Here is a 14,426-nt window from a genome sequence, read left to right on the forward strand (position 1 = left end):
ACCATCCAATCCATTTACATCCCCACAAACAGCCTGGCTTTATCTGTTAAAACCAAAACATTGCACTTCACTCCTCAAGATGATTTTTTGCTGGGGTAACAAATAGCTCTGGCTACATTAAGTGATTGTGCAATGTGGGCCTGTGGCAGACAGAATTTAGAGCTGATGACCTTAAACTTCCACTCCACTGCTGTTTCCTCTGTGCTTACAGTGGAGATGTGGCTGCTTTGCACTGCAAAAGCCCCTTGTGTCCAAAAATCTCATGTTTTATTGAATTTATTTAGCACAACAGTCTGTGCCAGGCAGGTTTCAGGTTGGAGAATGAACAAACCGAGTAAATCAGATACAATTTAATCCTTGCAACTTCTGTTTTAATCCTCAGACTACACACACTACTCAGTGTGAGTAGTGTCTCTTTAATCTTTCCAGAATTCAGTTTTATGATGGAATTTCTCTTTGGGAGAAAGGGAGTTGGAGGTAATACCCGCAAGGGGGTTTTAAAAAGAAAATCATAATTAATTTTAACTTTTTTTCCCTCATATGTACTGTTACACATATTTTTTTCTGGGAGAAAGTGAGCTAAGTACCTGACTTGGAGGTTTGTGTTGTTAATTGGGACTTGCTCTGCTGTTAGGGCAAAGGGGCTGCACTGGGGGAATTTTTACAGTGCAAATGTTTCACCTCTGCTTCTGGGTCCTTTAAAGCCTCATCCATAGAATCCCAGGATGGTTTGGGTTGGGAGGAACCTTAAATCTCCTCTTTTCCCACCCCTATGGGCAGGGACAGCTCCCACTAGCTCAGATTGCTCAGAGCTTCATTCCTCAACACTTCCAGGGATGGGATAATTCTGATTATTGGTAAAACCTATTTTTTCCTAATGGTGGTCACGAAGATCTGCTTCTAAAGGTGATGTTGGATTGCTGGGATGGAGAAAAAGAGCAGCCAGAGGCTCCTTAGGAAAGGGAAAGGCATCTCCAGCTGGATCCACAGGCCAGGACTGAATGAACTCCATTTGATTTCAGCAAAACTGCCAAACTACCGAGTGAGTTTCTCATACTCATTAACACTGGACTTTTAGAAGCTGATAAGAATGCAATATAAAATCAAAGAGCCCCTAAAGACTGCGAGATTATATTTAATGCTCTCCTATCACCAGCCCTGAGTGCTTGGCAGGAGGAAGGGCGACATTTCCTAATCAGTCCCCTCTCGTATTTGTCTTGGCTGGAGCTTTCGAGTCCTCAGCTCCTTGAAGTCACTGCAAATTCCCTCCATTAGATCCTGTTTGACTTCCTGGTAGCTGCAGTTAACTCCATCCCAATGGCATGGAGTTATGTCTTGAAAAATCAGTGATAAAATTGTGATATGTATGGAGATCACAGGTTTGTGTTCTTCCTCCAGGTTTATTCTTGAACATCCATTTTTCTCCCTGACATTTCCCTGACGTTTGGTCTGTGGGTACAAACAATTATTTCATACTAAAGGATGATTTAGGATGTTCCTTTCTTTTGAACCCCACTCCATCCCAATGGCATGGAGGAGTTATGTCTTGAAAAATCAATGATAAAAGTTATGATATATATGGAAATCACAGGTTTGTGCTCTTTCAAATCAGTGATAAAAGTTGTGATACGCATGGAGATCACGGGTTTCTCCAAGTCTTTGTTCTTGACCGTCCATTTTTCTCCCTGACATTTCCCTGACGTTCGGTCTGTGGGTGCAAACAATTATTTCATACTAAAGGATGATTTAGGATGTTCCTTTCTCTTGAACCCCACTGCCCTGAGTCACCTCTGCAAAGTGCATTTTGTTCTCCTGGGATTCAGAGAACAGGGAGGGCTCCACAGAGGACGTGAGCAAGTGCAGAGGTGTTCCCTGGTAGCTGCAGTGAACTCCATCCCAATGGCATGGAGGAGTTATGTCTTGAAAAATCAGTGATAAAGTTGTGATATGCATGGAGATCACAGGTTTGTGTTCTTCCTCCAAGTCTTTGTTCTTAAACATCCATTTTCCTTCACATTACCTCCCCCCTGACATTTCTCTGAGGTTAAATCTGTGGGTACAAACAATTGTTCCATACTAAAGGATGATTTAGGATGTTCCTTTCCTTTGAACCCCACTTGGAGCAGCCTGGCCTGAGTCCCCTCTGCAAAGTGCATTTCGTTCCCCTGGGATTCAGAGAACAGGGAGGGCTCCACAGAGGACATGAGCAAGCGCAGAGGTGTTCCCTGCAGCAGATCTCCAGAAATCCTGTGCCGTGGGTCCCTCCTAATTCCACACATTTTTCCTGCAGCACCAGGCTTCCAGCTGAAAAATAAATGGTTATAAAATGGAGTGGCAGGGCTTTGCAGGGCTGTTCCTGGGCCACAAACCACAGCTTGGCTGCTCCCCAGTGTTCCCAATTGTGCTGGGGTTGCCCTTAGCACTGAATGGTTTTTTATTCTTTCCACTCCTTTCAGCCTGTGGTTTGTTCCTTGCCAGTCAGAGCTGTGCTCTTCATCCTCCTTCCCTCAGCAGCAAGGAGAGGAAATTCTTCCCCTCAGAGAAGAGCTTTCCTCCCTTCCCTCTCAATTCCAGGCACATTCACTTCAAATTCCCAAGGCAGGATATTGAAAATTTCCTTGAGTTAATAGGGCTCAAAGATTTGCTTACTATAGGAAAAAAAATGGAAGATTTTGGTAAATTGTTGGCCAGAAAATGCTATAAAACCCCTGTATTTTAACAATAGGGCTGAAAGACTGAATGTTTAAGTGCTGAAATGGTTTTCTGTGGGTTTTTTCCCATATCTGGTTTTCCTACAGATGCACATCAGTGCTGTGGCTCTGTGGGTTGTTGGTGTGTTTGAATATATATATTTAAATATATATATATGAAGGTCTTGGAGAAGAGAAGCTTTGGGGTGACCTAATTGGGGTCTTCTCAATTAGGGAAGGGGTCCCACAGCAAAGAAGGGGAGAGGCTGGAGGGGCAAGGACAGGGGGAATGGTCCAAACTGCAAGAGGGGAAGTTTAGGTGGGAAATGGGGAAGGAATTTCTGGCTGTGAGTGTGGGGAGGCCCTGGCACAGGGTGCCCAGAGGAGCTGTGGCTGCCCCTGGATACCTGGAAGTGTCCAAGGAAGTGTCCAAGGCCAGGGTGGGCAGTGGAAGATGTCCCTGTCCATGGAGGAGATGGAAAAAAATTCATCTTTGAGGCCCCTTCCAACCCAAAGCAGTCTGGGATTGTATGATAATTGATATAAAATTATAAAGGATTCCCTTCCCTTTGGAATATCTGCTGTGGGTTCTGGTGCTCTGTGCCAGGGCTGGGTCCCACAAGGTGCTTTGTGCTCCTGGCCTATGGCCAGAACAGCACTTAGGTGTGGAGACATTCCTGGTTCTGCTCATTTCACTGGTACTTCTTGCCTAAATACGTGACTGGGCCAGGGCCAGCCCACTCAGGACTTGGCAGGGTAAAACTTTTAAGGGAATAATTAATGGGAACTATGAAGAGCAAGATTTGTAGGTTAATAACAGCGTGGTCTCCTGAGCTGGGGTGGAGGAGAGGAGCAGGGAGGAGGTGAGGTGTGGGACAGGAGAGGCGCTCCCAGTGCTGTCTGGATGGTTTAACCTGCTCAGAAATCACTCAGTCCTGGAGGTGCTGGGTCCTGCTTGGGGCTGGAGTGAGCTCTGCCAGGTTCCAGGGCTGCTGTGCTGCTCTGATGTGTGTGAGAGCCAGAGCTCCAGGCACAGCCTGGGATTTTTGTGGTGGCCCTGCTGGGTCCTTCCAGCTCAGGATATTCTGTGATTTTCTGACCTGAGACATTTTTTAAAGCCACAAGAGGCTGCTGGAAGGAGCTGTTTGCTCTGCAGTCCCTGTGTCCGTGCAGACAAAGGGGCACCACATCACAGACAAGCAGAATAACTCTGCCATGAGCCCAGCTGTGAGCAGCACAAACTGGGCACAGCAGGGCCACAGCCTCTGCTTTCACCTGCAGCATTCCTGTGAGCCTGTGTGCCAGTCAGGATCACTAGGCTGATTTAAGGCAAAATGGGAGTTTCCTCGCTCTTTTTCTGAACCAGATCTGAGGTGGTGCAGGTGGCACAGCCCAGGTCCCAGGGCTGGAAGGGACATCCCCAATGCCCTGAGCAGGCAGGACCAGTGCCCTGCATCAAGGGCAGGTGCCCAGGCAGTGGCTGAAACCCCAAAGTGCTCACTCACCTGTGAGCACCACTGATGCCATCAGTGGTGCACTCAGCTCCTCCTGAAAAATCAGATGATAGTAAAGAGCAAGTCATTGAAAGCAAGGCTGTCATCTGCCTCCTGACTTCTGTGCAATTACTGGGCATCCTCTTCTCCTTCCAGCTCAGAGCAGATGTGGAAATACCCCTTTAAAATCCAGATTTTAGAGGGATAATCCAGAGATGCAGCAGGGGCAGGTTCCAGTCTGCCACCCTCAAAGTTGGCTGGATGCACCATGCCCTGCTGAATGCCTATTGAAGGTTGGGTTGTTGTTTTTTTTTTTTTCCCCCCCCCTAAATGACAATTTATCTGAGCTGGGGGAATGAATGGATAATGTTACTATTTACATAAGCTCATTGTGATCTGTCCCAGTAATGTAATCAAATTAGGGTTAACTGCAGCTGGAGAATGCCAGCTTGTAAACTGTTTTTCAAAAAGAATCACATGGTGTTCCCTGACATGTTTAGTGTACACTCAGGGGGCTCTGTAAAAATTCTAGCACATCCCTGACTGGTGTGTCTGGGGCAGGATCCTGGTGCCACCAATCCCTGGTGGGAATTGCCACCAATTGCTGGGTGCCACCAATTCCTGGTGGGAATTGCTGGGTGCCACCAATTCCTGGTGGGAATTGCCACCAATTGCTGGGTGCCACCAATTCCTGGTGGGAATTGCTGTGTGCCACCAATTCCTGGTGGGAATTGCCACCAATTGCTGGGTGCCATCAATTCCTGGTGGGAATTGCCACCAGTTGCTGGGTGCCACCAATTCCTGGTGGGAATTGCCACCAGTTGCTGGGTGCCACCAATTCCCTGAGCCCAGGGAAGGAAAGAAAGGCAGAGAAATCCCCCTCCAGCCCAGGCCCAAGGCACAGGCTCTCCTGACGTGGCTGCTGCTCACATGTTGTCTTTCCCCTGGCTAAAATCAACAGATCAGTTGATAGAAAAAGCATGTGTTGTAAATCCTGAGCACATTCAGGAACATCTGTGCTAAGAGCAGGAGTGCAGCCCACTGCACACGTCCAGCTCTGTATTTGGTCTCGTGGCATTTGCATGAGATGAAGCCCAGACTGGGCTAAATTTACCCAATTAAATTTACCCTAAATTTTGAGTTTACCCTAAAATTACCCAATGAGCAGATTTTCAAAAAGTATCCTTTTATTCTTCTTAATAAACCTCACACCTGGGGCTTGCTTTGCCTGGTTCTGCCTCTCTCCTTTAAGCAGGAGGTGATGTGGACACCTTGGTGTTGCATCACCCCCTTCCCATGTGCCATGGAGGGTGGAATTTCGGGATGGGCTCTGCTCCATGGCACCTGGTACGTCTGCTGGGTTGCTGTGTGGTCGCACAGGTGTTTAATCCACACTGGGAATGCAGCAGGACAATTCTGAGCTTCCCTCCAGCCCCCAGGAAGGTTTCTGAAGGTTCATTCAGAGCCCTGGCCGTGGCTGGGCAAGGGGAGGTTTGGAATTCTGGCCTCCGCTCCTCCACAGACACCTCTCATGGATGGTGCCAACACCAACCCAAGCTGCCATCCCACAGCTGGAGTGGGAAAATGGGACATTCAGGACATTGGGATGTGGTAGAGCTCGGCCCACAATAACACCTTGGACGTATTTTTTTTTAAATCAGGTGTAAAGAAAGGATGAAATATTTAATCTCAACCACTACTGCCAAAATGCCTTTTCACCCATAGAATCCCAGAATTATTAAAAAGTTGGAAAAGACCTTGAAGACCATCAAGGCAGTGCAGCACCCCCAGCATGTTCACCACCAATTGTCCATGTTCTGATAGTTTGAGTGTGGAGATGGTTCTATCAAAATTAAAATTCTTCATTACATTGAGGGGGTTTTTCCCCCAGAAGCTCTGTAATAGGTGGGAACTCAAAAAGGATTTCACCAAATACCAAAACTCAGCTATTTTCAAATACTCCAAACGAGCAGCAAGATCCTACAGAGGATTTTCTGCAAAATCACCATTTTTGAACATGGATGAAATATTTCCGCCGAAATTCTGTTCTCTAAGAAAGTTGAAATTCAAGATCCGCTGTTTTGAATTGAAAAAGGGAAAAAAAAAATTGGTTTGAGAGAAGGAACTTGCCCCTTGAGCACAGCTCTGTCCAAACCAACAAAAGGAAGCTTGTGTTGGCATCTCCATTCCGACTCAGGAATTCCTGACTCTTAAGCCTGTTTATACAGGGCTCCACCACATCCCAATTTGCACTTCACTGGAGTTTTCTTTCCCCTCCACGTTTATGGTGCTGCTGGACGTGGGGATTACACGCTCTGACTGCACACACTTCTCTGATTGTGTCCAAAAGATTTTTTGCAATAATAATTACAGGGAGGCGTCTTCATTTGGAGGCAGCTTCATCCCCGTGGATGTTTTGGGGTCGTTTTGCATTTCTCTTTCAGCTCTGACAGTTTGATGGCCTAATTCTCCAAAGCTTTTGGGGATTGCTGGTTCCTGGTGAGCACACTGGGAGCAGTCAGCACTGCCTGGAAGCTTGGTGACATCTGGGACAGGCAGGATGGGTGTTTAACTCCAGTCATGTCAGGGTGTTCCAGGCTGGGAACACAGAATTTTATGGCTCTGGGATTTGCCTCTTGATCCTATTTGCTCTCAGCTACTTTGGAAACCGCAGTTTCAACGTCCATTAGAGCTGGTGTAAAGCAGGGAATGGTTTGGGGTTCTTCCCATGGAAACACAGCCCCTTGTTAGTGCAGCTGAGCTGGAGATTTGGCAAAGGGTTGGAAATTTGTAAATCAGTCGAGCTCACCTGGGCATGGCCAAAGCAAGCCCAGAGCTTTGTGCCAAACCCTCAGCTGCTAAAATGCACTGGAGCCTCTCCTCTCCTCTCCTCTCCTCTCCTCTCCTCTCCTCTCCTCTCCTCTCCTCTCCTCTCCTCTCCTCTCCTCTCCTCTCCTCTCCTCTCCTCTCCTCTCCTCTCCTCTCCTCTCCTCTCCTCTCCTCTCCTCTCCTCTCCTCTCCTCTCCTCTCCTCTCCTCTCCTCTCCTCTCCTCTCCTCTCCTCTCCTCTCCTCTCCTTCCCTGAACTTCCTTGAACTTCCCTTCCCCGAACTTCCTTGAACTTCTCTTCCCTGAACTTCTCTAAGCTTCCCTGAACTTTCCTAAGGTTCCCTGAACTTCCTTGAGCTTCCCTGAGCTGCTCTGAACTTCTCTGAACTTCCCTGAACTTCCCTGAAATTCCCTAAACATCCCTTCCCCAATTTAACCTGCATTTCCTTCCACATCCATCTCTCTTCCTGGAGGTTTTTCCTGCTCTTTGGCAGCCAAACCACCTCCCCCAGCTCTCGGGGGAGCCCCAAGCCCCCTGAGCACCCCAGCCCTTGGGTGTCCTTGGGTGTCCTTGGGTGTCTGTGTGACCTCAGCCCCCCCAGCTCCCCGCAGAGCTCCGGGAGCCGCTGGAATTCCCGGCTGGATCGGGTCCCTGTTTGCCCTGGAGGGGGATGCAGGGCTGAGGTACTTGACCTCCCTGAATGCCTGCTGACCTGGAGCTAATCTGAGGTGGAGCACAGCAGCGATTTAATGACTTGTTCCCCCACACCTCGGCTGGAGGGGGAATTAAAGAGCGCTGGGGGGGCCTGAGCATCCCGGGATCTGCTCCAGAGGGACTCAGCCCTGGAACAGAATTGAGTATTGGATCCTGCAGGTGCCTGTTCTATTGGTGCCCTTGTTGTCCACACCCATCCTTGTCTGCCAAAGCCAAGGGAATTATTCACAGAAGTGACAGAAAACCTTAATATATATATATATATTATTATTTATTTATTTATTTATTTAATTTTAATACACATAACTCAGCTATGCAAATATTATCACTGCACTGTTTATATATTTATATATTTATGAATATACATATTTAGTATACATATACATATTTAGTATATTCAGCAGGACTAGCTCCTTAAGTCAATAGACAAAAATTGTGGTCCCATTCCACTAATCAGCGTGCTACAGACAGCTTACTTTGCCAAGGATGTATGCAACAAAACAAAAATATGTAAAATAAATTAATAAATATGGGGGTTTTTTTGTTTTGTTTTTGGTTGGTTGGGTTTTGCTTGTTTTTGTTTGTTGTTTTATTGATATATATTATTATAATTAATCATGATAGAAATATAAATTATTAATTATAATAATTTATGGAAAATTATATCATTTAAATATTGATTAAATTAATTAAATATAATAAAATGTACTGAATTATATAATTAGATATTAATCAGATATTTAAAATAATTATAAGTATTGATCATTATAATTATAAATTATAATAATATTTATATATTATGGTTATAATTATAGTTTATAATTATAATATAATTATGGAGGGTTTTCAGCAGAACTGTAATTTTCATTTTTATATATATATATATATAAAATCTAAATTACAGTTCTGCTGAAAACCCTCCATCAAACTTCCCAAACATCATCTGGGTGCAGCTGTGAGTTTTGGCCATTATTACCAATAATATAATATTTATTCATGCTCCCCCTCATCATCATTACAGCAATATGAATTTCTATTATTTTATAGCATTCTCAGCTGCAACACAACTGAATTTTGCTTCTATTCTCTTTTTTCCTCAGCAAATACTGACTGATCCCGAGGTGACCTCCCAAGAGGGCAATATAAAAAAGGTAGGACATGGCCCAGTCTTCTGGGAGTTGTTTTATTCCCTGGCTTGGAAATGCATCTGGAGATTTTCCCTCACTTTTGAACTGAGGTGTTGATGGCAATAATGTCGTAAAAGTTTTCCAGTGTTTGCTGTTGCTTTTTTGGATTAAGTGTTGTGGTTCTGTTGGCGTATTTTCCTGTCTTTTTGTGATTCCAGTCATTATGAAACAGAAAATAATAGTTTGAGGTGTTCCTTGATTCAGCTACAACACAAACAGCTGCCGGGCCAAATCGAAAAACCTCATTTACCTCTTTTCCAGTAAAAGAAAATGTTGGTCCTTTGTTAGAAGTGCTAAATTTTTGGAGGTCACTTCAGCATCAAATGTGGCTGATGTGAAGTCCAAGGGAAAGGGAATAGGTCTGTGAAAGGATAAAATTCAGCCCATGTGATGCATTAGTGGTGCTTCTCATCACATTGTGGGGCTCCAGCTGGAGCAGGGAAAATGTGTTCCACACTCAGCCCAGCTGCACTGGGCTCCTCTGAAGCTCAGCATGGCATGTTGGGGTGGCCAGGCTGCTGTTTGCGTTGGGGTTACCCTCAGAAGCTCTGAAATGAGGTTTTGTTCCATGTGGATCTGTTGGTTAGCAGCTTTGCTGATTAAAGCTTCACAAGTTGGGTTTGATTAGAGCCCATCGATGGCTGTAGCTTGTGTGTCCTCTCTGAAATAAGGAGCTGGTTGTGACTCCTTTTAGGTGCAGTTGTCTTTATGGCGCTGGGATTTGCATCTAAAGGACATTCACAGTCCTGTTTGTGAAAGTTTTGGGAATGGGAAATTGTGACGGTGTTCAGAGGGGTCCGAGGAAGGAGGGAAGAGACGAGGATCTGACTCCATGTTTCAGAAGGCTTGATTTATTATTTTATGATATATATTATATTAAAACTATACTAAAAGAATAGAAGAAAGGATTTCATCAGAAGGCTGGCTAAGAAGAATAGGAAGGAATGATAACAAAGGTTTGTGGCTCGGACTCTCTGTCCGAGCCAGCTGGGCTGTGATTGGCCATTAATTAGAAACAACCACATGAGACCAATCCCAGATGCACCTGTTGCATTCCACAGCAGCAGATAATCAATGTTTACATTTTGTTCCTGAGGCTTCTCAGCTTCTCAGGAGGAAAAATCCTAAGGAAAGGATCTTTCAGAAAATGTGTCCATGACAGGAAATCTCTGAGGCTGGCCCTTTGCTGCTCATCCTTCAGGCCATGCTGTTTCTCCACTCTTGAAACAAAAAGGAATCCTTTGCTTCCCTCTGCCAAAGACAGTGAAATAAAATCCTTGCCAGGCTCCAGAGCCAGGCTGGGAAAAGGGATTTAGACACATGTGCAGTATGGCCTATTCTATACCAGGTTAAAAAAATAAAAAATCAGGTTTTATTTCCAAGGCTCCCAAGAGGAAACATCCTCTGAGTGCCCCATGACCTCGCCAGGGACCTGTGGCTGAACTTTTTACCTTGGGCACCCCCATAACTCATGGGGTGTCTGTGCCTGCCTCTGTGGGATCCCTTTGTCTGGACAGACACGGTGACAAGGTGGCAGGTCCTCATTGTACCCACGCAGCTCCCACAAGGACGGAGGGAATTCTCCATGGCTCAGCTAATTCTTATTCAGTCTTTAATTACGATATCGCAAATGAACTCTCTCCATCCCCACCTCCAGGATCTGCAGTACCCCAAAGAGAGCAGGAGTTGTGTGAAGCAGGGAAACACGAGTCTGGCAGTTTTATATGTTCAATCCATGGGTTTGTATTTAAACTTTGTGCTTTTATTTCAAGGTGGATTGTTACAAAAACTGCAGGTCTTTGAAAAATGCCGTGCCCTTAAATATTTCCCTGTGCAGCAGGTATAAAACTGGACAATTGTGATATTTGACAAGGGGGGAAGGCCTGGCCTTCCACTTGTGTCTTTTAAATGCATTGTAGAGAAGCACTAGTGGGAGTTTATGAGGTGATAAATTTATTGAAGGATGGGCAGTAGGGTTTTACAGCTGGGGTAAAGGAGGTCAGAGCAGTAAGGTAAAGAGTTCAAGTCTAAACTTTATGGCTTGTGAAAGGACTACTGTGAGACAGCTTTTCAGTCAGGAGAAAATGAAAACTAAAGAATGAGAAATCACTCTGGACAATTTTTGTAGGATCTCTCAATTGTTTGGAAGTAGCACTCTGGCATTTGGCTCCAGTGGCACAAAACCCTCTTGGGAGCAGATTTCCTTTTCCAGCCTCTCTAAATCATTCAGTTGTCATATCCCTGAAGACACAATGGTTGAGATTTGACTTCAATTTATTCCTATTCCTTCAGAGATGAGTTGGTGGCGAGAAGGTGACTGAAGACAAATGTAACTGGAGTGGGTGGCCTGATTTAAACTGGGAGGGGAGGAAAGAGACCATAATTTCAGTGGCTCTTTTGACTGCTGCATCCCAGGTTCAGAATTGGGCACTAACAAGGACTAGAAAGAGCAAAAAAAAAAAAAATTCAGAAATGCAGAGAAAATCCTGTAAAACCACGAAAAAGCAGGGAAGGGAAGGTGATGGCAGTGAGAGGTGTAGGGAGATGTGCATGAAGCAACCTGTGCTTAAAACTGACCCCAGAACTATCTCTGCTCTTAAGCTCCCAGGTAAAAAAACCCACTCTTTTACATAACTTTAATGAACTGAAAGGCAGGGAAAAGTCTGCAGCACAGCAGAGCCTGTTTTGTAGTAGAATAAAACAGGGATTCTTTTGGCTTGGAGCACAAAGAATAAGTATTTCTCACTGTGTCCAGTATTTTTCAGTTCATGTTTCTGTTATTTCTGCTGGGACCACTAACACCACAAAGCTGGTTTCTTTGTTAGTGGTTGTCTGACAGGACTAATTCAATGTCATTGAAGCCCCCATATCCAGGATTATTTTTTGTGTCTATGCTGCTCCATGGATTGAAATGTGGTGTATACCTAACGAGCTTTCCTTGTATCACCTCTGCTGGCTGATATTTAGTTTAACTTAGACAAATACACACAAGCTCCTCATCTTGTTTGTTTAATTTTAAATCATCAGTGCTGGAAGCAATATTAAAACAGGAAAGTCACTTATTTTAGTTCTTTTAGTGACCTGAATGAGGACACTCAGAGATAAAAATACGAGTAATACCTGTGGGTTTATTGTCCCCTGCTCCCAAATGTCTTTTTCCCAGCCCATATCCCTGCACTCTGTTTATTTTGCTTAGAAAGCAGCTCAGTGTCCTCTCCCTCTGAATTTTCCAAGCATTTAATAAAGTGAGCAAACACCTTGTTGTCATTGTCCCCGTCCCCGTTGTCATTTTCCTTTAACTTTGAGCTAAAAGATTTCCACTTCCTCCAGCAAGGCCTGTGCCCATTACACACCACCTTTTTTTATATTTTTTTTCCCCCCAAGCAGATGCATTTCCCTCCCCTCCAAGGGTCACTTTGGATGAGGGCTCCAGAATGCTGGGGAAGGATTCTCTGTGTGTGTGTGTGCAGAGCTCCCAGCCAACCTCCCCAGGCTGGGCTGTTTTTCTGACCGTGGTGACAAGGGACCTCAGGGACTTCTCTCTTCAGTAGACTCTCTATTTAGTTTCTGTTTACTTAGAGGGAATAGCCTGAGGGGCTACTGGAGAGAAAACATCTGTGGGAGATAATCTATAGAGTTATCTATCTATCACTCTTGTCGACCCTGTCTCCCCTGAGAGCAAGCTGAGAGACTTGTAATAAAAAGGCATCGCTGAAGAGGCTTTAGGGACAAATAAAGAGACATGTTAAGGGCCAGCTGAAAAAGGATAGAAGACATTATTAAAGCTCAATAGCCGTCTTATCAAAATCCAATAGGATAGGCATTTGGCAAAAGGCTTTAAATTTATTCTTTGACTTTCTGGAGAGCTTGAATTTATCCATTAACAAGAATGTGCTGCACGGGGAGCGGGAGATGCTATCGGCTTCAAAAGGGTTGGATTCAATCTGGTATTGTGCAAAACACAACAAAAACTGAAGACAAAACCAATTTTCCCCCCTCCTCTGGCTGGCCTCGTTCCTACATTGCCAAATATTAGAAGCTGTAAATATAATGCTGATGAGGCTGTGGAGTAAAAGCAATTTAAGCAGCATGGTTATTCTGCGCTCGCAAATCACACAGATTTCTTTTTAAAAATAAAGCGAATTTTAGAAAACTGGGTGTGACCAGAAATGTTGGCCTTTTAAAAAATAATCATGTAGCAAACAAGAAGCTCAGGTATGAGGGAAGCTCTGAGCTTTAAAGCAAAAGCAAAACCCCAACGAGTGTTTTGCTGCTGCAGATGCAGAGAGCGGGATGGGGGCCATAAATCTCCCCGGGTTTATTATTATATCCAAAATGCTACAGGTCACAGGAACCATCTGATACTTCAGGAGCACATTGTTCACACGGGGATGATTGATTGATAATTATGATAATTTGCCAAATGATTATTTGGGTATTATGGCCGCGGCCCGTCCCGCCGGGTCGCTGTGAAGACATTTTCTATTTCACGGGGCCGTCAGGAATGGCCCCTGGCAAGGAGGGATGTGGAGAGGTCTGGCCGGGCTCTCCCGGTGGGATCTGGGGGCTGATGAATGATGACCCAGAGGAGTAAGAAATCAGACTTCAATAAGCACTCAGGAAGGTAGTTAGGGAAGAGCCAGGGAGCTGCTCACTGTCTTTTGTGCAGCAATTACTGGGCAGGACAAACCCCCCCCAGGCCTGGGCCTTGTGAGAGCAAATTGCAGATTTGAAATGTTGCAAACTGCAGATTTGAACCTGGATCTGCAAGTTTTCGAATTGCAGATTTGAACTCGGATTTGAAATGTTTCAAAGTGCAGGTTTGAACCTGGATCTGCAAGTTTTCGAATTGCAGATTTGAACTCGCATTTGAAATGTTGCAAATTGCAGATTTGAACTCAGATTTGCAATGTTTCAAAGTGCAGGTTTGAACCTGGATCTGCAATTTTTCAAATTGCAGATTTGAGCCCAGATTTGCAATTTCTCCAATTGCAGATTTGAACCTGGATTTGCAATTTCTCGAACTGCAGATTTGAACTCAGATTTGAAATGTTTCAAATTGCAGATTTGAACTCAGATTTGCAATTTTACAAAGTGCAGGTTTGAACCTGGATCTGCAATTTTTCAAATTGCAGATGTGAAGTCAGATTTGCAATTTCTCAAATTGCAGATTTGAACTTGGATTTGAAATGTTTCAAATTGCAGATTTGAAGCCAGATTTGCAATTTTTCACAGTGCAGATTTGAACCTAGATTTGCAATTTCTCCAATTGCAGATTTGAACCTGGCCTGCTCAGAGTTGCTGCCTTTGCAGCACAAATTGCATTTCTGCACTTCTCAGGGATATATGATCATATTACCCCCAGCTTGTGGAAGATGTTCTCAAACTCTCCGTGAGGATTTCCCACAGATTTTGCTGAGTTTTCTTCACTTTTCTGTGTATTGAAGAATCTCCCCCCTCCTGTTTGTGCACAGTCCTCATCCTGGCTGAGAACTGACACAGAATTGGGGGTT

The 14,426-nt window shown here is 44.7% G+C and overlaps 1 protein-coding gene across 1 annotated transcript in view; it reads left to right on the forward strand.

Moving 5' to 3' along the window:
* Window positions 1-14,426, forward strand: part of PRDM16 (PR/SET domain 16) — a 308,571-nt gene that overhangs the window by 150,981 nt on the left and 143,164 nt on the right. The window contains exon 3 of the mRNA XM_036396437.2: window positions 8,827-8,877. Within this exon, the coding sequence (XP_036252330.1) occupies window positions 8,827-8,877 (51 nt within the window). The remainder of the gene's footprint in view (window positions 1-8,826; window positions 8,878-14,426) is intronic.

The sequence above is a fragment of the Molothrus ater genome, chromosome 23 (assembly GCF_012460135.2).
Source record: "Molothrus ater isolate BHLD 08-10-18 breed brown headed cowbird chromosome 23, BPBGC_Mater_1.1, whole genome shotgun sequence".
Lineage (NCBI taxonomy): Eukaryota > Metazoa > Chordata > Aves > Passeriformes > Icteridae > Molothrus > Molothrus ater.